The sequence below is a fragment of the Mus musculus genome, chromosome 4, assembly GCF_000001635.26.
Source record: "Mus musculus strain C57BL/6J chromosome 4, GRCm38.p6 C57BL/6J".
Lineage (NCBI taxonomy): Eukaryota > Metazoa > Chordata > Mammalia > Rodentia > Muridae > Mus > Mus musculus.
The window spans coordinates 14,617,377-14,641,016 of record NC_000070.6 but is presented as its reverse complement, the minus strand read 5'-3'; the positions used below and the strand labels follow the sequence as shown (position 1 = coordinate 14,641,016).

General features: G+C 40.5%; 2 protein-coding genes across 5 annotated transcripts in view; both read left to right on the top strand.

Annotated features, from left to right (window-relative positions):
- Positions 1-17,395, top strand: part of Lrrc69 (leucine rich repeat containing 69) — a 184,758-nt gene extending 167,363 nt beyond the window's left edge. For both annotated transcript variants that reach the window (XM_030253831.1, XM_006538295.4), the window contains one exon: positions 17,220-17,395. The gene's annotated coding sequence lies outside the window, so the exon portion shown is untranslated. The remainder of the gene's footprint in view (positions 1-17,219) is intronic.
- Positions 17,396-19,070: 1,675 nt separating this feature from the next.
- Positions 19,071-23,640, top strand: part of Slc26a7 (solute carrier family 26, member 7) — a 119,517-nt gene continuing 114,947 nt past the window's right edge. The window contains exons 1-2 of one of the 3 annotated variants that reach the window (XM_006537723.4): positions 19,071-19,328; positions 19,596-19,825. In XM_006537723.4, coding sequence (XP_006537786.1) covers positions 19,633-19,825 — 193 coding nt within the window. In that variant the 5' untranslated portion in view covers positions 19,071-19,328; positions 19,596-19,632. Of the gene's footprint in view, positions 19,329-19,592; positions 19,826-23,640 lie in introns of all 3 variants that reach the window. The other 2 variants (XM_006537722.4, NM_145947.2) reach the window with 2 other exon arrangements.

Genomic DNA, 23,640 nt, shown 5'->3' with positions numbered 1-23,640 from the left:
CTATACCAGTTTTTGATCCATCAGTATATACCACAATCTCATTTTTAAGTGGGTTTCTTACTGTTATTTGTGGAAACACAACAGATTGATTTTGGACAAACTGTAAAAGTGGATGTTTTGGATAATGGTTATCTATTTGTCCTGAAAAGGAGGTAACTAAAACTGCCCAATCATTAGATATTAGGTGATATGGGCTCTGTCCTTTCTTGCTCTTGACATCCTAACCCTTTTCCTTACAACCAAATAGGCAGAATCATTTCTGGAGGAGCCCATTTTCTTTATCTCAGGTCCTGCAAATTTCTCCCTGGTATTATCAGGGAGGAGCAGCAGCTGAGCTATCCTATCTCCTTTACTAATAGAAAAAAACGCCCTTGGGGCTTGAGCACAGGACCTGTATTTCAGGGGAATGTTGACAATCCATAACTCCAGGGTGGACTACTAAGCCCTGCAAGGTGAGTGAACCCCGGCCGAGAATAAGGCCCATGGTTCCAGGGGGCAAGGATGGTATAGGCTCCACCCTTGTGGGTCTTCCTGGGTCGCCTCTCTGACTGCGGAGGAAGGAGTCTGCCCTTTATATCCCTCACAGAGCGACACTGGTCGGCTCTATGATAACCCTTGCCACACTTAGAGCAAAGAGTGAGAGTTCCCCGCTTTTTATCTGGAGCTCTGCAATCTTTCTTAAGATGCCCAGGCTTTCCGCAGTTAAAACATGTCCTCTGATCATTTCTGCCTACGGAGCGTTTTTGGGATTGAAGGATGGCAGCCGCTAAGCCTGCATTGGTGAGAGGTCCCCCAAGCTCCCGACAAACCCTGAGCCAGTCTTGTAAACCTTTGTTCTTTCTTGGGGCTATGGCTGCTCGGCACTCCTGTGTGGCTTGCTCATAGATTAGCTGTTCTACCAGAGGCGCGGCTTGCTCTGAATCTCCAAAAATACGCTCTGCTGCCTCTGTCATTCTGGCCACAAAATCTGAGAAGGACTCTTGTGCACCTTGAGTAATCTTGGTCAACTGCCCACTTGCCTCTCCCTTCTTAGGTAGTGCTTTCCATGCCTTAACAGCAGCAGCTGAGATCTGAGCATATGCTCCCCAATGATAATTTGTCTGGTTAGCAGCGTGTTGTCCCTGACCTGTAAGTAATTCAAAAGTCCACGTTCTCTGATCCCCTTTCATGGTGGCATTGGCCCTTGCCTGCGTCTGGCAGGAGTCCTGCCACAAGGCTTTCCACTCAAGATACATTCCCATACTGGGGGCTACAGCTTTTACTACCGTCTGCCAATCACCAGGAGTCATAGCGTGATTCGCAAGCCTTTCCACTTGTGCTATAGTGAAATTAGCACTGACTCCATAGTTACGGACCGACTCGGCAAGCTCTTTAATCTGTATATACGCTACCGGAGCGTGGACACGCCCACCCTCGGCTCCTTCAAAGACCGGAAATGCCTGTTGTATTTTCCTTTGTTCCTCCTTTGGAATGAACGAGTCTGTGCATTGCCTCTCTGTCCATTGCCTCTCTGCGCAGGGCTGATGCACTACGCAGGGCGGGGGCTCAGCATAGGGTGGAGGTGCACTATGACCTTGAAGCCGACTGCCAGGAGGCCAAGCAGCAAGCTGGCCTTTGCCAGCCGCTTTTGGCTTTTTCCTTGACCGATTAGCTCGCATTTTATCTGGCTGGTACCCTTTTCCCTCATAATGAGCTGCTTCTTCCTCCCAGGCTGTTTCTTCAGAGGAGAATTCATCATCTGATTCAGAGCTACCAAGAGCTGGCTCCCCGAGCCCATCCAGCGATGAGCACAGGCTCCTTTTCCTAGAGACCTCCGCTAATTGATCTTTCTTCTTTTCCCTTTTTCCTCTTTTTCTTCTAATCTCTCTCCAGGTATTCCTACCTAACCTTAACTTTTCCTCGGGTTCAAGACCCTTGGAAAGGCCTGTATACTTATTTTGTGTACCATATTTCCTCTTTGTTCCTACTCTCTCTCCCCACTTTACTTCTGATAGATTGCCCTGAATTTCATCCAGAATCCGCCCTGCCTTAACCACTTGATAACATGTGAAAAGGAACAAAAGGGCTTCTAACACTAGAAAAAATTCAAGGCCAAACATTTTCCACTTTACTTCTGATAGACTGTCTTGAATTTCCTTAGAAAGTTCAAGGCCAGGCTTACCTCGTAAAGCTATACTCACTGGTACTCTCGTTCCCCAGCTGAAAAGTTCTGAATTCATGCAGTTGAATCCTTCTTAACAGTCTGCTTTACGGGAACCTTTATTACCGCGACCCGCAGTTCTGGTTCTGGAATGAGGGATCTTCCTTGCGCCAGTCCCGAGTTTTTTCTCGTCCCGGAATTCGGCACCAATTGTTATTAGCGTTCTCACGCCCGGCCAGGAAGAACACAGCAAACCAGAATCTTCTGCGGCAAAACTTTATTGCTTACATCTTCAGGAGCAAGAGTGCAAGAGAGCAAGAGACGAAGAGAGGGAGTGCCAGAACCCCGTCCCTTTTAAGGAGAATTATCCTCCACCTAGGACGTGTTACTCCCTGATTGGCTGCAGCCCATCGGCCCAGTTGTCATCACGGGAAAGGCAGAACACATGGTGGGAAAACTGCCCCTGCATGTGTGCAGACTATGTTTACCACTTAGAACACAGCTGTCAGTGCCATCTTATAATGGCAAATGTGAGGGCGGCTCCTCACATGGTATCTGCTTCCAACGCATCCCAGTGGCTCGTAGAGAACCTGTACTTTGCAATTCTATTTCAATCCAGTTTACTATGTAAGAACAGTGGGGATACACATTTAAATTTGTGTTCTGGATAAACAACTTTTCAAAACTGTGTGTTCAGTACAAATGCTTGAATTTCAGATAAACAACCAATGCATTTGAGTTTTTTTTGGGATTGTTTTTGTTTTGTTTTTGTATATATACATCTCAGAATTTCATGAGACATTCTGACACAAACTTATTCCTCATGTTTTTAAAATTCAAATTTCACTAGGTGTTGTGTATTTTACAGGATCTGAAAATGATCCTGTATCTTCTATTTTAACCTTAACTATTTTTTAATTAATCTAGGAACTCTAGGAAAATTTACCCAATTTCTTTCTGCTCGGCCTCTCTCTGCTCTCTATTTTTTCTCTTTGTCCATACGAGGATACTGCCAATAAGACACCATTGCAGCTCTGTCTTTTCCCTTCCTCTTGTCTCCCTAGCATTGCTCTCCCATCACTCAAGTGCTTGTCATTTTTGCCCTGTTTTCTCTGTATCTGAAATGACAAGTGTAGATGTCTGTCTTAAAAAGCCTCCAGCTTCATTACACTCATGGAAACAAGCCCTTCTGTCTTAGCACTCATTTTTCTCCAGCCAAAGGGGTCTATTTTCATTACCCATCACATCGTAAAACTGCTTCCCTCAAGATCTCTTAGCAACTTTCTAGATGTTAAAACCCATGCTTCTTTAATCATCCATCTTTTTTACTCCCTCCCTTTTTGAAAACATTCTGTATCAAAGCCCTTATTAATATTATTTCTCTTGGTACTACTTCTCATAGCTTCACCATCCTTTTCTTGAGAGTGATTGTGAGGTTTTCAATTTCTCTCATAAACAGTATCATTAAAAACCAAGCCATGTAGAAATGTTCCTCATTAGCATTCTCTGATTTTAAATATTTTGCTGGGAGACTGTTCGTGAACTTCTCTACTCCTTTTTGTTTTCAATCTGATGGTATTATCAACTTAATGAATAAGTGTCTTCAAGAGACCTAGAGACTAACAGAAAAGGAAAATGTACTCTATTTTCCTATCTCATTTACTTGAATTGATCAACCTACAAGTGAAAAAAATAAATAGAAGATACATTCTCGTGCTAGGATTAGCCATTCCTTCCTGGACTGCATCATACTCACTGGATAAACTGCACCCACCCTAGAGATACTTGCCAGGGCTCCTGGGAATGGAGCTTGAGTACAAAAGGTTTTCCTTAATCTCACATCGAGAGTGGGCCAGCATATTCCGAGATAGCTTTATTGAGGAGTATGATATAGTCACTTTTATTCTATTCTCATTTTGGAGCATTTTTTTATTGAATATATGGACTGGAATATAGGAAAGTCAATGCTTAATTGTACCATATTCTTAATTTCAAGTATCAATTCTTTGAGGGTCAGTTTAGAATTTGAGCTCTTAGCCCTAGGTTTTAAGAGCCTCGGATCCCAACTATGTTGAATTTCCTAAACTACGATGTCTCCTCATTCTTGGGACTTCTGTCGACTTGGGCAGTCCACAGAAGTTCATAGATAGTTTATATGTTATAAAACATTCTGACCATCCTGGATACTTATAAAGCAGGCAACCAGAACAATAGCTTCAAATGTAAGACTAGTCATAGTCTAGGAAATAGCAGGAGTAATAATATTTAGTTCAGATGAAATTTTTCTTTGAGCACAGGATAGTAGATGGCCAATAAAATTTTCTGTTGGCGCCTAGAAGGATTGACAGATGTATGAACAATGGGCTACTGAGCACATTTATTTTTTCTCCTTTTGACACAGTCTCAAAGTACACTAGACTGCCATTTCCTCAGATTGGATAGAGACTCATAATTTGTTAAAGGTGATCTATTGGTAAGATGAAGGAGAATATTTCTGCTAAGGCAATTGTTTAAATTAAAACTCTCAGAGCAATAAATATAAACCCACACCACTCTTGTGGTCCCTCCCACTAATTCCCATGCCAGATCAGACACTTTTAATATGTTTATGCAGACTTTTAACACTGAACATGAGTGATTGTTTTAGAATTCATCTTGATATCATGTATTTCAGAGTTCAAGCTTAAGAACAAATTCATCTGCATTGACACAGATGGAAATATATTTGGGATATCATTAACTTCAGGGACTAAGTAGATAAATTTACAGAAAATTACAAGCTAGGTAAGATTGTTCACTCTAGGAGAAGAAAATACTTCATTCTAATTGAATAATAACGGTAAGCAAGATATTTATGGCATTATACATTTATATATTAATGTTTAAAGGTACATTAAAATCTCAGTTTGAAACTGCTGAAAGTCTCAGACATGATTCAAGTTATCTTAGCAAACAGTGAAAGAAATTTGTGATAGCTAACAGAATTTATCAGCGCCTCTCCCTTATGCCAATCATTGTCCTTGGTGCCCACTTTATCTCTATGTTCTTTTCAAAGACCTTGAGAAGTTGGCATTTGGTTTTAGCTTTGCTTGCCAAAGCTGTACTAGTTCATAGCCTGACTCCATAACATAACACTTCAAATATTTTTCTGTATGTTCCTTCTGACACAAATAAACAGCGATATTCCTTGCAGGTTGACTTATTGCCTGAGCAGGTGAATTTTCACTAGCAATAAATATTGCCATTTACATACAATGAAAGCTTTGAAATTTCTAGAGTAAATTTCAGTTGTGCTATTAATTAATGAGGGAACTAAAATATCTGGCACTTTACGTACTTGCTGTTTTATTGATTGAAATGAATGAAATTCTTTGTTCAAGATCTAAAAGTCCTTGAATGTATTGAATTTTTATTGAACTTAAAATGTCTTTAGGACCTTTATATATTTTTAAAGCATTATTCATTTATTATTGTTTTAATTTTAATGTAGATGTGTATGTGCTTATGTAAGTTAATGTGCATGAAGGTGCCTGTGGAGATCAGAAAAGGCCATTGCATCCCCTGGAGCTACAGTTTTGGGCATTCATAAGAATCTTCAAGTATGTGCTGGGGAATACAACTGGGTCCTTTGGAAGAGCAGTACATGTTTGTAACTGCTAATTCATCTCCAGCCACTCCAGCTGTGTGAATTTAAATAACTACTATAACTGTACATGTTTTCTTTTTATACCGCTTTTGTCTCACTGACACCTGGTTTGGCTTCTGTAGACAAATATGAGTGCTGAGAAGTCCTGATTATTGTTTTAAGTATTGTTTTGGGAATTAGCTCATATCTGATTTGTGTTGACAATTGTGGAATCAAAATCATCAAGTAAAATCAAGCTCAGAAGAAAAAAAATACATTTTTAAAATTTTATGGCCTCAGTAAAGTCTAACTGTAGTGCTGCAACCATTTACTAAATGATCAATTAGTCTAGGAAGCTAGACATCCTGAAACTTTAAGTCAACACACAGAGGTAGAAGGTAAGACTACTCAAAACATGAATTTGTTGTGGATTTGGACTCATGTAAAATTTGATCCAATAAAACCTCTTTGGATCATGGGAAACATAGCTGCCAAAAATTGGCATCATTCAGAGTGGTTTGTGGACACTGGAGCTCTAGCAATTTATTAATAAGGAAGTAATAAATGTGGGTTTAAAACTTACACCAAGACTGTCCCTTGGTGTTATTTGAAGTAATAAAAACCTTGGTAACTAGACTGTCCTTTCCTAGAGAGAATCACATCTTTGAGCAAGAGGGTTGTTGAGGCTGTAGCAAAGGCTTCGGTTACATTGCATGAGATACACTTAGTGGACCATGATGCTAAGTAAGGCAAAGTAAAAACGTTTTATAAAAGGAATAAGGATAACACATGAAAATTTAAAATTAGCAGTATAAGTATAAAACACTTTTTTGTATTCAATACTTCTCTATACTTTCAGAAATTTATTTTATGATCATTATTTGATGATTTAGTAATCAGGAAAATGAAGAAAAATATTGGCAAAAGTAAATAGTTATTGGAATTCTTATCCATGCATCAGTTCCCTATATTTTTTCATTTATCTTGACCTGAAGGGTACAAACTCATCAAGTTTTAAAGTCAAATCAGGAGCTTTAGTTTTACATTTTTATTTTATTTATTTATTGATTGAAATACTGAGTATTGAATCTAGCACCTCACACACACTAAGCAATGAGTCTACTACTAAGCTGTATCCTCAGGTCTCTTTTTACTTTTCTATTTTGAGAGAAGGTCTATATCAATAAACTGTCTAGGCTGGATATCAATTTGTCATCCTCCTGTTTCAATCTCTTAATAATTAGGATTAGAATCTTACACCACCAGGCAGCCTAGAGCTTTGCTTTGGACACTGAGACCTAGTGCTATATGTATATAAGAGAATGATTTGGTCAGGGTCAACTCTGTAAGTCACCTTTTGGTCTCCAGATGGAGCTATTCATGTTGGAAGGAGGAATTGTAAGAATTAATGTCCTGGGGCTGGTGAGATGGCTCAGTGGGTAAGAGCACTGACTGCTCTACCAAAGGTCCTGAGTTCGAATCCCAGCAACCACATGGTGGGTCACAACCATCCGTAATGAGACCTGACACCTTCTTCTGGCGTGTCTGAAGACAACTACAGTGTACTTATGTATAATAATAAATAAAATCTTAAAAAAAAAGAATTAATGTCCCGATTCTTAGCACTGTCTCAGATCTGCTACATGAAGCTCAAATCATCTTCCAGAAAGCTATGAAGATAATAACTATGTTGTTGAGTCCTCTTAAATAGGGCAGACTACTAGGTGCTATTTCAAGTTCCTGTGCTAATGAGGCAAGATCCATATTGATTTTGGATTTCCCTTAAAAGTAAGTCAACCGAGTCTGAACAGGTGAGAGGGTGCGCCAGAGAACCGGACAGCTTCTGGGACGGGCGGAAGCACAGAGCCGCTGAGGCAGCAGCCTGGGCGGGCCGCAGACAACCGGCCACCATCCGGACCAGAGGACAGGTGTCCGCCTGGCTTGGGAGGCGACCTCAGCCTCAGCAGCAGCGGTCGCCATCTGGGTTCCGGGACTCCGCGGGACCTAGGAAATTAGTCTGAACAGGTTAGAGGGTGCGCCAGAGAACCGGACAGCTTCTGGGACGGGCGGAAGCACAGAGCCGCTGAGGCAGCAGCCTGGGCGGGCCGCAGACAACCGGCCACCATCCGGACCAGAGGACAGGTGTCCGCCTGGCTTGGGAGGCGACCTCAGCCTCAGCAGCAGCGGTCGCCATCTGGGTTCCGGGACTCCGCGGGACCTAGGAAATTAGTCTGAACAGGTTAGAGGGTGCGCCAGAGAAACGGACAGCTTCTGGGACGGGCAGAAGCACAGAGCCGCTGAGGCAGCAGCCTGGGCGGGCCGCAGACAACCGGCCACCATCCGGACCAGAGGACAGGTGTCCGCCTGGCTTGGGAGGCGACCTCAGCCTCAGCAGCAGCGGTCGCCATCTTGGTTCCGGGACTCAGCAGAACTTAGGAAATTAGTCTGAACAGGTGAGAGGGTGCGCCAGAGAACCGGACAGCTTCTGGGACGGGCGGAAGCACAGAGCCGCTGAGGCAGCAGCCTGGGCGGGCCGCAGATAACCGGCCACCATCCGGACCAGAGGACAGGTGTCCGCCTGGCTCGGGAGACGGCCTTGGCCTCAGGAGCAGCGGTCACCATCTTGGTTCCAGGACTCCCTGGAACTTAGGATTTTAGTCTGCACAGGTGAGAGTCTGCACCACAGAAGCTGACAGCTTCTGGGAACTGCCAAAGCAACACAGCTTCTGAGAGAGGCCCTGTTTTGGGCCTTCTTCTTCGACCAGGAGGAGGTCCAAAAACAAGCTATCTGCGCACTTTCCCTGTAAGAGAGCTTGCCAGCAGAGAGTGCTCTGAGCACTGAAACTCAGAGGAGAGAATCTGTCTCCCAGGTCTGCTGAGAGACGGTAACAGAATCACCAGAAGAACAATCTCTAAACAGAGTCAACTATAACTACTAACTCCAGAGATTACCAGATGGCGAAAGGTAAACGTAGGAATCCTACTAACAGGAACCAAGACCACTCACCATCATCAGAACCCAGTACTCCCACTTCGCCCAGTCCAGGGCACCCCAACACACCCGAAAACCTAGACCTAGATTTAAAAGCATATCTCATGATGATGGTAGAGGACATCAAGAAGGACTTTAATAAATCACTTAAAGAAATACAGGAGAACACTGCCAAAGAGTTACAAGTCCTTAAAGAAAAACAGGAAAACACAATCAAACAGGTAGAAGTCCTTACAGAAAAAGAGGAAAAAACATACAAACAGGTGATGGAAATGAACAAAACCATACTAGACCTAAAAAGGGAAGTAGAAACAATAAAGAAAACTCAAAGTGAGGCAACACTGGAGATAGAAACCCTAGGAAAGAAATCTGGAACCATAGAATTGAGCATCAGCAACAGAATACAAGAGATGGAAGAGAGAATCTCAGGTGCAGAAGATTCCATAGAGAACATCGGCACAACAATCAAAGAAAATGGAAAATGCAAAAAGATCCTAACTCAAAATATCCAGGAAATCCAGGACACAATGAGAAGACCAAACCTACGGATAATAGGAGTGGATGAGAATGAAGATTTTCAACTCAAAGGACCAGCAAACATCTTCAACAAAATTATTGAAGAAAACTTCCCAAATATAAAGAAAGAGATACCTATGAACATACAAGAAGCCTACAGAACTCCAAATAGACTGGACCAGAAAAGAAATTCCTCCCGACACATAATAATCAGAACAACAAATGCACTAAATAAAGATAGAATACTAAAAGCGGTAAGGGAAAAAGGTCAAGTAACATACAAAGGCAAGCCTATCAGAATTACACCAGATTTTTCACCAGAGACTATGAAAGCCAGAAGAGCCTGGACAGATGTTATACAGACACTAAAAGAACACAAATTCCAGCCCAGGCTACTATACCCAGCCAAACTCTCAATTACCATAGATGGAGAAACCAAAGTATTCCACGACAAAACCAAATTCTCACATTATCTCTCCACGAATCCAGCCCTTCAAAGGGTAATAACAGAAAAAAACCAATACAAGAACGGGAACAATGCCCTAGAAAAAACAAGAAGGTAAAACCTCAACAAACCTAAAAGAAGACAGCCACAAGAACAGAATGCCAACTTTAACAACAAAAATAACAGGAAGCAACAATTACTTTTCCTTAATATCTCTTAACATCAATGGTCTCAACTCCCCAATAAAAAGACATAGACTAACAAACTGGCTACACAAACAAGACCCAACATTTTGCTGTTTACAGGAGACACATCTCAGAGAAAAAGATAGACACTACCTCAGAATAAAAGGCTGGAAAACAATTTTCCAAGCAAATGGACTGAAGAAACAAGCTGGAGTAGCCATCCTAATATCTGATAAGATTGACTTCCAACCCAAAGTCATCAAAAAAGACAAGGAGGGGCACTTTGTTCTCATCAAAGGTAAAATCCTCCAAGAGGAACTCTCAATTCTGAATATCTATGCGCCAAATACAAGGGCAGCCACATTCATTAAAGAAACTTTAATAAAGCTCAAAGCACACATTGCACCTCACACAATAATAGTGGGAGACTTCAACACACCACTTTCACCAATGGACAGATCATGGAAACAGAAACTAAACAGGGACACACTGAAACTAACAGAAGTGATGAAACAAATGGATCTGACAGATATCTACAGAACATTTTATCCTAAAACAAAAGGATATACCTTCTTCTCAGCACCTCATGGTACCTTCTCCAAAATTGACCACATAATAGGTCACAAAACAGGCCTCAACAGATTCAAAAATATTGAAATTGTCCCATGTATCCTATCAGATCACCATGCACTAAGGCTGATCTTCAATAACAAAAAAAATAACAGAAAGCCAACACTCACGTCGAAACTGAACAACACTCTTCTCAATGATACCTTGGTCAAGGAAGGAATAAAGAAAGAAATTAAAGACTTTTTAGAGTTTAATGAAAATGAAGCCACAACGTACCCAAACCTTTGGGACACAATGAAAGCATTTCTAAGAGGGAAACTCATAGCTCTGAGTGCCTCCATGAAGAAACGGGAGAGAGCACATACTAGCAGCTTGACAACACATCTAAAAGCTCTAGAAAAAAAGGAAGCAAATTCACCCAAGAGGAGTAGACGGCAGGAAATAATCAAACTCAGGGGTGAAATCAACCAAGTGGAAACAAGAAGAACTATTCAAAGAATTAACCAAACGAGGAGTTGGTTCTTTGAGAAAATCAACAAGATAGATAAACCCTTAGCTAGACTCACTAGAGGGCACAGAGACAAAATCCTAATTAACAAAATCAGAACTGAAAAGGGAGACATAACAACAGATCCTGAAGAAATCCAAAACACCATCAGATCCTTCTACAAAAGGCTATACTCAACAAAACTGGAAAATCTGGACGAAATGGACAAATTTCTGGACAGATACCAGGTACCAAAGTTGAATCAGGATCAAGTTGACCTTCTAAACAGTCCCATATCCCCTAAAGAAATAGAAGCAGTTATAAATAGTCTCCCAGCCAAAAAAAGCCCAGGACCAGACGGGTTTAGTGCAGAGTTCTATCAGACCTTCAAAGAAGATCTAATTCCAGTTCTGCACAAACTTTTTCACAAGATAGAAGTAGAAAGTACTCTACCCAACTCATTTTATGAAGCCACTATTACTCTGATACCTAAACCACAGAAAGATCCAACAAAGATAGAGAACTTCAGACCAATTTCTCTTATGAATATCGATGCAAAAATCCTCAATAAAATTCTCGCTAACCGAATCCAAGAACACATTAAAGCAATCATCCATCCTGACCAAGTAGGTTTTATTCCAGGAATGCAGGGATGGTTTAATATACGAAAATCCATCAATGTAATCCACTATATAAACAAACTCAAAGACAAAAACCACATGATCATCTCGTTGGATGCAGAAAAAGCATTTGACAAGATCCAACACCCATTCATGATAAAAGTTCTGGAAAGATCAGGAATTCAAGGCCCATACCTAAACATGATAAAAGCAATCTACAGCAAACCAGTAGCCAACATCAAAGTAAATGGAGAGAAGCTGGAAGCAATCCCACTAAAATCAGGGACTAGACAAGGCTGCCCACTTTCTCCCTACCTTTTCAACATAGTACTTGAAGTATTAGCCAGAGCAATTCGACAACAAAAGGAGATCAAGGGGATACAAATTGGAAAGGAGGAAGTCAAAATATCACTTTTTGCAGATGATATGATAGTATATATAAGTGACCCTAAAAATTCCACCAGAGAACTCCTAAACCTGATAAACAGCTTCGGTGAAGTAGCTGGATATAAAATTAACTCAAACAAGTCAATGGCCTTTCTCTACACAAAGAATAAACAGGCTGAGAAAGAAATTAGGGAAACAACACCCTTCTCAATAGTCACAAATAATATAAAATATCTCGGCGTGACTCTAACTAAGGAAGTGAAAGATCTGTATGATAAAAACTTCAAGTCTCTGAAGAAAGAAATTAAAGAAGATCTCAGAAGATGGAAAGATCTCCCATGCTCATGGATTGGCAGGATCAATATTGTAAAAATGGCTATCTTGCCAAAAGCAATCTACAGATTCAATGCAATCCCCATCAAAATTCCAACTCAATTCTTCAACGAATTAGAAGGAGCAATTTGCAAATTCATCTGGAATAACAAAAAACCTAGGATAGCAAAAACTCTTCTCAAGGATAAAAGAACCTCTGGTGGAATCACCATGCCGGACCTAAAGCTTTACTACAGAGCAATTGTGGTAAAAACTGCATGGTACTGGTATAGAGACAGACAAGTAGACCAATGGAATAGAATTGAAGACCCAGAAATGAACCCACACACCTATGGTCACTTGATCTTCGACAAGGGAGCTAAAACCATCCAGTGGAAGAAAGACAGCATTTTCAACAAATGGTGCTGGCACAACTGGTTGTTATCATGTAGAAGAATGCGAATCGATCCATACTTATCTCCTTGTACTAAGGTCAAATCTAAATGGATCAAAGAACTTCACATAAAACCAGAGACACTGAAACTTATAGAGGAGAAAGTGGGGAAAAGCCTTGAAGATATGGGCACAGGGGAAAAATTCCTGAACAGAACAGCAATGGCTTGTGCTGTAAGATCGAGAATTGACAAATGGGACCTAATGAAACTCCAAAGTTTCTGCAAGGCAAAAGACACCGTCAATAAGACAAAGAGACCACCAACAGATTGGGAAAGGATCTTTACCTATCCTAAATCAGATAGGGGACTAATATCCAACATATATAAAGAACTCAAGAAGGTGGACTTCAGAAAATCAAACAACCCCATTAAAAAATGGGGCTCAGAACTGAACAAAGAATTCTCACCTGAGGAATACCGAATGGCAGAGAAGCACCTGAAAAAATGTTCAACATCCTTAATCATCAGGGAAATGCAAATCAAAACAACCCTAAGATTCCACCTCACACCAGTCAGAATGTCTAAGATCAAAAATTCAGGTGACAGCAGATGCTGGCGAGGATGTGGAGAAAGAGGAACACTCCTCCATTGTTGGTGGGATTGCAGGCTTGTACAACCACTCTGGAAATCAGTCTGGCGGTTCCTCAGAAAATTGGACATAGTACTACCGGAGGATCCAGCAATACCTCTCCTGGGCATATATCCAGAAGATGCCCCAACTGGTAAGAAGGACACATGCTCCACTATGTTCATAGCATCCTTATTTATAATAGCCAGAAGCTGGAAAGAACCCAGATGCCCCTCAACAGAGGAATGGATACAGAAAAATGTGGTACATCTACACAATAGAGTACTACTCAGCTATTAAAAAGAATGAATTTATGAAATTCCTAGCCAAATGGATGGACCTGGAGGGCATCATCCTGAGTGAGGTAACACATTCACAAAGGAACTCACACAATATGTACTCACTGATAAGTGGATATTAGCCCAAAACCTAGGATACCCAAGATATAAGTTACAATTTCCTAAAGACATGAAACTCAAGAAAAATGAAGACTGAAGTGTGGACACTATGCCCCTCCTTAGAAGTGGGAACAAATCACCCTTGGAAGGAGTTACAGAGACAAAGTTTGGAGCTGAGATTAAAGGGTGGACCATGTAGAGACTGCCTTATCCAGGGATCCACCCCATAATCAGCATCCAAACGCTGACACCATTGCATACACTAGCAAGATTTTATCGAAAGGACCCAGATGTAGCTGTCTCTTGTGAGACTATGCCGGGGCCTAGCAAACACAGAAGTGGATGCCCACAGTCAGCTAATGGATGGATCACAGGGCTCCCAATGGAGGAGCTAGAGAAAGTACCCAAGGAGCTAAAGGGATCTGCAACCCTATAGGTGGATCAACATTATGAACTAACCAGTACCCCGGAGCTCTTGACTCTAGCTGCATATGTATCAAAAGATGGCCTAGTCGGCCATCACTGGAAAGAGAGGCCCATTGGACACACAAACTTTATATGCCCCAGAACAGGGGAACGCCAGGGCCAAAAAGGGGGAGTGGGCAGGTAGGGGAGTGGGGGTGGGTGGGTATGGGGGACTTTTGGTATAGCATTGGAAATGTAAATGAGCTAAATACCTAATAAAAAATGGAAAAAAAAAAAAGTAAGTCAACCACTATTGAGAAAGTGGGGACATTTATGTTGGGGAACTGATCCAGGTGAAAAATACAAGATTAATGGAGTATTTTTAGCTAGTTCCCCTTTGAGTAATACTAAGTTCCAAATAATCTCTTTTTTCTTTATGATTGTTATTTATTCCAAATGGAGGATATGTATTGAGAGGGAGAGTCAATGAAGTCTTCAGAGAAATTTTACTCTCTTTTTTATTTTTTTTGAAGTTATATGACCATTAAAGACAGCATACTTGATTTGATATGAATCCTTAAGACACATTTTAGACACTATAAAACCATATTTGACCATGGCTTTTTTTTTTCTTGCATGCAATGGCTGGAAGAGGATATCAGTTGTCCTGATTTAGACAGGGTCTGTCTTTGAACTTGAAGCTAGGTCAGAGGTGAGAAACTTCAGTGATCTTCCTAACTTTTTCTTCCTATAGCACCAGGGCTATAACCACAGTTGTCACATAATACAAAATAATGGCAGAATGAAAAGAAAATAAGGAAAACAAACAGGTTGGCAAGTTCTATTTAATTAAAGATGTCTAGTTAAGCGTGTCAGTGATCATTCTTGTCATCAGTTTTGCTCATTGTTTTCGAGCTCACTCACTGTTGGACTGGCTGGTTATGAGAAAACATTGCAGAATTCAGGACTGCAATTCACATATGTATGTTATGGTATTTAGGAAATGAACAGCTCCTAGGAAAGATAAAGAACTATATTCAGAAATTATAGCATTGAATGAATTGAGCAGGAAAGTGAGAGTCTGTAATATAGTTCAGAAGTTAGGATAAACAGCAATGAGTAGAACTCTGAAATAGTGGGTCTTGGCTTACCAATTAGGTAAAAAAAATGTTCTAGTAGTCAGGTCCAAACATTAGAAGAGGTTGTTTTTCTAAGCTTAGGCAAATTAAAACTAAATTTGGGTTAAAGGGTTATGCCAATCTGTGTAAAGTTTGCATTAGTTAGAAGATGGTACCGAGTTTAATTGACATAATAAAAGCTTGCCCATATGTGGATGCATTGCAGTGCTGGCTGTATGGTTTAGTGAATGGTTTCATTCCTGCTTCATCTTTCTCTAGCAGATCGAGCCTTGTGCTCTGTCTTTTCATTAGAAGTATTCTAGGAGCTGAAGGGGTCTGCAACCGAGCTAACCAGTACCCCAGAGCTTGTGTCACTAGCTGCATATGTAGCAGAAGATGGCCTAGTCGGCTATCATTGGGAAGGGAGGCTCCTTGGTCTTGCAAACTTTATATGCCTCAGTACAGGAGAACACCAGGGCCAAGAAGTGGGAGTGGGAGGGTAGGAGAGCAGGGCACGGGGGTGGGGAGGGTATAGGGGATTTTCAGGATAGCATTTGAAATGTAAATGAAGAAAATATCTAATAAAAAATTGAAAAAAAGAGAAAAGTTAAAAAAAAAAAAGAAATACTGTATACCAACCTCATGTGGTAGACATGAGTTAGAAACTGCTGTGGGCCATGCTTTGTGAGTCTGTGTTTCCAGTATCACTTGGATAGGCATCTATCAGTGCTTCTGGTGCTCCTTCCCTGCACAGGTGAGGCACCATGCTGAAATCAAATTTCATATGCCAATCTTTACGTATGTCTCTCAAAACCCAGGGAACGTGATCCAGTTTATAGCCAGCTTAATATTTCTCAAAAGACTCTGACCTCACTCAAGCCTGGCCCGGTTCCCTTATATGTCATAACGGCTTTGAGTGTGCTCAATGCCAGCCCCCCACCCTGCGAAGTCTCCAGCCAGGAGGGATGCTGCGTCACTTGTGCCTTCCCCCTCTGTGCACGTCCCATTCAGTTTTTCCTTCTCAACAATCCAGCTTCTATACTATAAAGAAAAGGACTGTGTTAAAAACAAGAACATTTCTTAGATTTTGAAAGGGCAAGGAAGAGTTGAGCAAGCAAAGACAAAAGCTCTCCCTATTTTTTTTTCACTTGTTTTCTCTCTGCTCTACTATCTCTATGCTTTTAGAGCACAGTGTGGCAGTTATGCTGCAACAGGCTAAGTGATCCTTGAGCCATTGTAGGAGGGCTATTGTATTCATCACTATCTAGTGGGTGATATGTCTGTAGTTTCTTCCAGTTGATCATAAGGAAAAAAGAAAATGATATGAATAAGCCCTATTTATAAAGAATTTACACTATGAGTGAGTCAGAAGAAAATTGTAAGATGAAGATGTAAAGCCAGGAGGGAAAAAAAATCATGAAAATGACTTCAGCTCTCTATCTGTGAAGGCTACTTGAATACTAACCCTGTAACAGGAACAGAATGCTGTGGAGCCAGGGAAGTGTTCATGGAAGATGTAGATTTTCATAAAAGCTCGTCCATATGTGGATGAATCTCAATGCTGGCAGTAAAAGATGTGATGTCAGTACATGGCAGGTCATTAACTCTTTCTTGCTGGAACACAAGTGTCTGGGCAGGATGGGATGAATTTGCCCTCAATGTTAATGAAATTCCCCTGTTCCTTAGCATCCAACTCTTTCTGTGTGACTTCATTATTAATTTACCTTCCCCCCCCCCCCGATAGAATGTTAGTTATACCTTTTTCCATTTCCTTCATTAAGTATCTCCTAAAGCATATGTAATACCTACACTCTCCTTCCTTTCCTCCTTCGCAGTGACCGATTAATGCGCACTTGTTGGGGGAGAGTTCATGATGAGCTAGTTGGGAGCAGCAGGCAGGACAGGAGAATTCCATTGTTTTTGTTAATAGGTTGGAATTTAACGGAGGTTACAGAAATTTACACATGTTAATGATGTCATTCAAATGATGTTTTAGGAAGAAGAGCTGTCCTGTTGGTCCATATCTGAAGGAGAAGACATTCAGAAAATCTTGTGATGTCTGTAGGTGCTCGCTGGACATTCAGGGAAGAGATGGCCCATATGGGTGGTATATAGTATTGAACATCAAAGTACCTTCAGTCACTGAAACTTTCAAATAAATGTTATTACTCCTGAATTTTATGCACTGGCCTAGTCATTTTGAGAATTTCATGTGTGTGAAGAAATTCCTCATAAAGCTCTCTTTGTTTGGCATTACTGATTACAAATAAGACTGATACTGTGCTGTGGAGCGAGGTTTAGACAGGCTTTAAATAGTGTTGGCTTGGAAAGATATGGAAGTTGAGCTCCAGATTTAAACGTTAGGATTTTTAGGAAACATTTATTCTCTTAGGAACTGTCTGGTGAGCCATTCAGTTTCTCTCTCTCTCTCTCTTCAGCCTAGGTTTGAATTCTTTTAAATTTCATGTTTATCTTAGGAAACTAACACACAATGAGTATGTACATAATTTTTGACTTTTGTGCACACATGCACTAAAGGGAGAGACTGCCACACAGGAAGGAAAGCCAGCCTACAGTTTCTTACTGTGTGCATTTGCAATTATCTCCTCAGGCTATTTTTAGATCACACAATAAGTTTAAAATGCTACCATTTGCAGCTTCCTCTCTGAAATAGATTCTTCCCCTCTCCTTCTCCCTCTTTGTTTGCTAGGGAGTGAACCAAGGGCTTCATGCATGGTAGGCAGTAGCTATTCCACTGAATTTCATCTCAGCCATAAGACTCCTCTACTAACCTTTAGCTTGACCCTGAGTTAGAAATATATTGAAGTGTTAGAAATGTCATGTCATGAAAATAACAGAGAAATACAGAAAAAAAATCTCACACATTCATATAAATGTATATCTCTAGATCTATTTAGGATTCATGGAGTTTGAAAAAAAAGTATTGCCAAGTATTACATATGTTACAAGCAAGGGACATATTTTTGAAGTTGAGAAAGTAGCTCTTTCTCTTAATGTAATTAATGGGAAAAACACAGCAGGAATCCTGTGGAGAATAAAGGGTCTAAGTTCTTACTGTTGTAATAGCTTCCAGCATCTGATGTCTAGTCTCTGGACAAACGGACATTAGAAAGCACTGTAAATAACTACATGCTTGCTTTTCTTTCTTCTGGCTTCACGGTTTTAGTTAGAATATTGGTTTTTGGGGTTAATTCCAATGGTTCAGACCATAATACAGACTTATTCTTCTGGAGGCTGTGGGAAATAATACTATAATAAAATCTTTGACAGTCTATTCTGTTATAAATGTAACACTAGCTTTTAAAAGAATGCTCTACTAAAAGTTATATCAACAAAAATACTATTACACACATACACACACATGTGCACGCACGTGCACACACCCGTGCCGCTTCAAACAATAGTTTTAATGATACTGAATTTCTCAATAAATTTTATTTACAATGACATAAGTGTGTTAATTAAAAACATAGAGAAACAATCAGTAAAAAGTGAATGAGCAGAGACAGGAAGAAAAATAAACTCTAGCCACAAATATTTGCTCATTGTGATACTTAAATCCTTAGCCCAGGAGATGAAATTTCAGTTTGTTTATAAGAACTAGCTAGTCCTTTCTCAGATGGCACAGTGGTTATCTGAATGTTTTTTCTATGAATGAAAACTTCATATTCCAGAGAATAGAATGACAAGGACTCATGTAGTCCCCTATCATGTTTCCGACTTTTATGGAATTGGCAATTTTTAGTGATGTTGGAAATATATACCTCACAAAGAAGTGTGGCTGTAGCATATTCTTTACAGAAAATCCTCTGGCAGTCGGGACTTCGCTTCTGCTTGTAGGAGACGCTGGGCTGGCTGGATCCTTCCTGGTTTCATTAGCATAGCCCAGCCCACTTCCACCACACGCCCAGAACTACCTCATTAACCATTGGGAATGCAGCCAAAAACATAAGACGACAGTGAATATAAAGGGAATTACTGGCAAGGGAGCTGTAACTATCTCACCACCGAACCTATTACTTTTCCAAGTTCAGAAAAGTATTACATGAACAGAAACCATTCCTTATTCAGATAAGAATTTAAGGTTTGAGTCTATAATTTTTATCTAGAATAATTAGCTGAACCACAGTAAGGCATACAGCTCAGTTGCATCCATTCGTGTTTCTGTTTCTCTCTCTCTCTCTCTCTCTCTCTCTCTCTCTCTCTCTCTCTCTCTCTCTCTCTCTCTCTCTCTCACATTTATTTTCTGGATAGCTTTGACATTGTAAACCACAGACGATTTGGAGCCTGGCATCGAAAGGAGGTGTTCTCCAACGATTTTTTTTTTTTCTCTCTCCCTTGCTTGAAGAAGTTGACTACTACAGGAGGGAATCTGAAAATCTGAAAAAATGACGGGAGCAAAGAGGAAAAAGAGAAGCGTGCTGTGGGGCAAGATGCACACCCCCCACCGAGAAGACATTAAGCAGTGGTGTAAGAGGCGCCTACCTATCTTGGAATGGGCACCGCAGTACAATCTGAAGGAAAACCTGCTTCCAGACACTGTGTCTGGGATAATGTTGGCAGTTCAACAGGTGGCACAAGGTAAGTGTGCATTTGGGTTTACAGTCTTCTGCAGAGTGGATGTCACTTTGCTTCTTGGATGGGGATTATGTTTGAGGGGTGACAGTGTAGCTAGTGAAGCAGACTTAATAAAATGGTTACTAATTTTAGGAAAATAAGCAGAGTAGATGTTTCTGTGTGTGATTTTCCTAATTGCTTTTAAAATTACTTGGCTTTTTTCTACCCCTGGCTAGGAGTTAAGCAATTAAGCAGTAACCCTTGAATGGAATTACATATTTTGCAATGTTAAATTTCATATTGGTTCAGAGTAATGGATCAGTGATTGTGAGAAATGAGCTTTTATGATTTCACTGTGCTGACATAATTTCCCACCTTCATCAAATCAAGCTATAAAACATTTCCTGTCCTGAATACAATTGCTCATGAGCCCAGTTAGCAGCACACAGTTACAGTTACCTGCTGTAGCCATGGGACTTGCTATAGCAGAGAACAAAGCTTTTTGTGCATGAAGGAGGCTTATTGCCAAGATCACTACTTGCAAAGCGAAGAATCCTGCATCCTCAGAGCTTGTGTGGACTGCACTGTGCGTGTTTAATTCTGAGGTGCAGTCCCCACAGAACTCGTGTCTCAGTGAGAAATATAACATGGTAAAACATCCCCAGAACAGATTTTTAAAAATGACACTCGTGTGTGTGTGTGTGTGTGTGTGTGTGTGTGTGTGTGTGTGTGTGTATGTGTACCTCCTTTCCTTAAAGGTATGTCCACACGAGTTTTGGCTGATTCAGGTAGTAATGTTCTACCTGTAGCCAGAAAAGGAACTGATTTCTCAACTTCCCAGCTTTAAAGGTTTGGAACAGCTTTCTTGGCAAAGACTCCTAGTGATTATATTTCCATGCAGTCTCACTACCTCCCTGGCTTTAACTATTATTTCTTCTGTTCAATTATAAGTATGCTTTTAATGAAATTATTCTGTAGCTGGAACAAACTGGTTTGTGAATTTGTGTTTTCAGTCTGATTAGGAACATCTGCATGGGTGGGGGGTTTAAGATCCACAGTGCTATCTTTATGGAATACAATTTTACTGCTTAACTCTGTGTTGTATTTTTAATGACCATTTTGCCAATAGCAAAAGTATAGTAATCTTTAAAAAATAAAAAAGTAATAACAGACCTGGGGCATCCCCAGCCTTTCTTTTATTTGACTTTAAATTCCAGATGAAACATCCTATGTCATTTGAAAATTTAGCTGATGGACTTAAGCAAGTTTTCTGTCCCCAGATGTTTAGTTTCACCATATCCCATAAATTTATTTTGCTGTTATTTAATATAAAATAAAAGTGGAATAATTACGATTTTAGCAGTAGTTGTCTTTTTATGTTTGAAAAGCACCCAGTAGCCAAGAGCATCCGGGAATGCGATACAGCTCCCTTAGGCTCGTCACTAGGATATGGCTTATGTGCAAGCCTTTGGTAGTTAGTTTGGTTTAGCTTTTGGGAGACTTTAATGATCATGCATTACATTGATTAGGAAGAAGTACATTGATAAGCTGATGAGAAGCAAGACACTTACTTAGCCTGGTTCCATGAGAAGTTTGGATCAGGTCACATGTTCTGTATGCTGACAATTACACTGCTAGGAAGACTCTTGGTGGTTTTTTTTTTTTTTTTTTTCTGTTGTCAGAAAAGATGAATTCTTGCAAAGAGCTTTTTCAAATATGCATTTCTAATTCTTTTTCAACCTCTTCTATTAAGAGAATCCAGAGTTAACATTGCCTTTCCATTGGAGGCTTAAAGCAGTCAGTTTCTCAGGCCCTCATACCTGAGAAGCGGAGGAGTCAGGACTCCTCCACTTCCAAAGCCAACATGCTCAACGTTTTCATTTTATTCTCCATACAGCCAAAATCATCAGACCTTTTGTAATACCAATGTTATTTGTAATAGGAGAGGTTTTGGAAAAGTTGACTGTCTGTCTCTGCAAATAAGGTCTATCTTCAAGTTTCATCTCTGAGGTTTTGAGTCAAAGTAGAAGTGACAGGAAAAGCTGTCCCAGCAAGGGGAACAAGCAGACAGTGACTCCCTGCTGCTCTATGTTGACGCTTGTTATCACCCCTAGTATAAAGGGGACTTGGAAGGAAGAAGGAATAAAGCTTGCTCTTCTACCACAGTGCGAACAATAGAAACAGATCCTTTTTCACTACTACTGATATGTGAAGCCATGCTCTGAATTCAATGTCTTCAGGATCTATAGGTCCTGCAAGTAGATACAGTTCTACTAGAAACCACTCTTGCTTTCTCTGTCTTTAGAAATGAATTTAAAACCAAGCTAATGAAAAGTATCCTGAGTGATAAAGTGTGAGATAGGTGTTATTCATTAAAAACAATTTATTATTTATTTTATTTATGTGTGTACTGTAGTACTGTAGCTAGCTTCAGACACACCAGCAGAGGGTATCTGATCCTATTATGATGGTTGTGAGCCACCATGTGGCTGTTGGGACTTGAATTCAGGATCTCTGAAAAAGCAGTCAGTGCTCTTAACCACCAAGCCATCTCTCCAACCTTGTGTTATTCATTTTTATATACACCTGACTCCTATGTCACAGTTCCTCTGACCTGTTCTTATAGATCCTTCTGATTTTCTCTCCCCCCTATTTATCTGGTCTTCTCTTCTAAAGAACCTGTGTAGATTTTTGCCTCCTCTGCTTCCAATCAGACATCTCAGAGACTTTTATCATATATTCCGATCTTAGACACTCCAACCGTAGCCCCATCCTTAAAATCACTGTAGACAAAATCATCTGCATAAAGGACTTGGCCACTATCACTAGCTAAGGATGCTTTCTTTTCAATCTGAGAACCATCTATTAATCCACACCAACCTAGACTTTTCTCAAGCACAGCAGATGCTGGAGCACACCCTATCACAATGGAACTGGTCCAGAAGCCCAACACAGGGAACATTTGATCTTTTAAGACCAGCACACTAGATAATGTCACCATCCCAACCAGACTTACAGTGAGTAGTAACAATAGGAAGTTATATAACAGATATACAATGTTGCCAATAGATCTCTTGGCATATATACCAGAAAGAGAGTCAAAGAGTATAAGTAATTTGCCTGAAGCCACATAGAAGATAAGTGTTCGGGAATGTTTGACCTCAAATAACCTGGCTCCAGTGTACCCTGCTTGCTTTTGCACCCAGCCTTCTCTCAGAGCAAGTCCTGCTTGGCATTCTGACCTCCCCCCAGCCCTCACCTTCCCCTCCTACTGTAAGACAGCCTCCAGGTTCTTCCCTTTTGTTTTGGTCCTCTAGTTATTGTGATGAGTTTGTGACTTCTGGGAAAATACCACAGACTCAATCCAGCTATAATTAAAGGATTTATTGATTGATTAGCTGCTAGCAGGACGATCATTCTCTGAGGCAATTTTGAGACTGCTGCCAAGGAGGGGTGTGGGGATGGACTTTCAAAGGGGAAAACACACGAAGACCTTCAATCTCTATGCAAGCCAAGCAAAACCTGTTCTTTTCTGCCAAGTTACACGGTTAAGGCAACTCAAAACAATCTTTGGGTATCTGTGTAAGCAAGTTACAAAAGAAAAAAAAAAGCAGTTAGTTATATATGTATCAAGAAGACAGTTACGGCTGTACGTTTTCCCATGGGTATCACTCAGGGTTACTGGAGACTTATCTTTCAAGGACTCAAGTCAGAGACAAGCAAGTGGTGGGTATGAACATGGGTGCCTAACATAAAATGGAGTTTCTTTAGCCATAACATTATGTTTTCAACAAAGATAATGAAGAGTAGCCTTGCTTCATGTCCTTGCTACTCTTTAA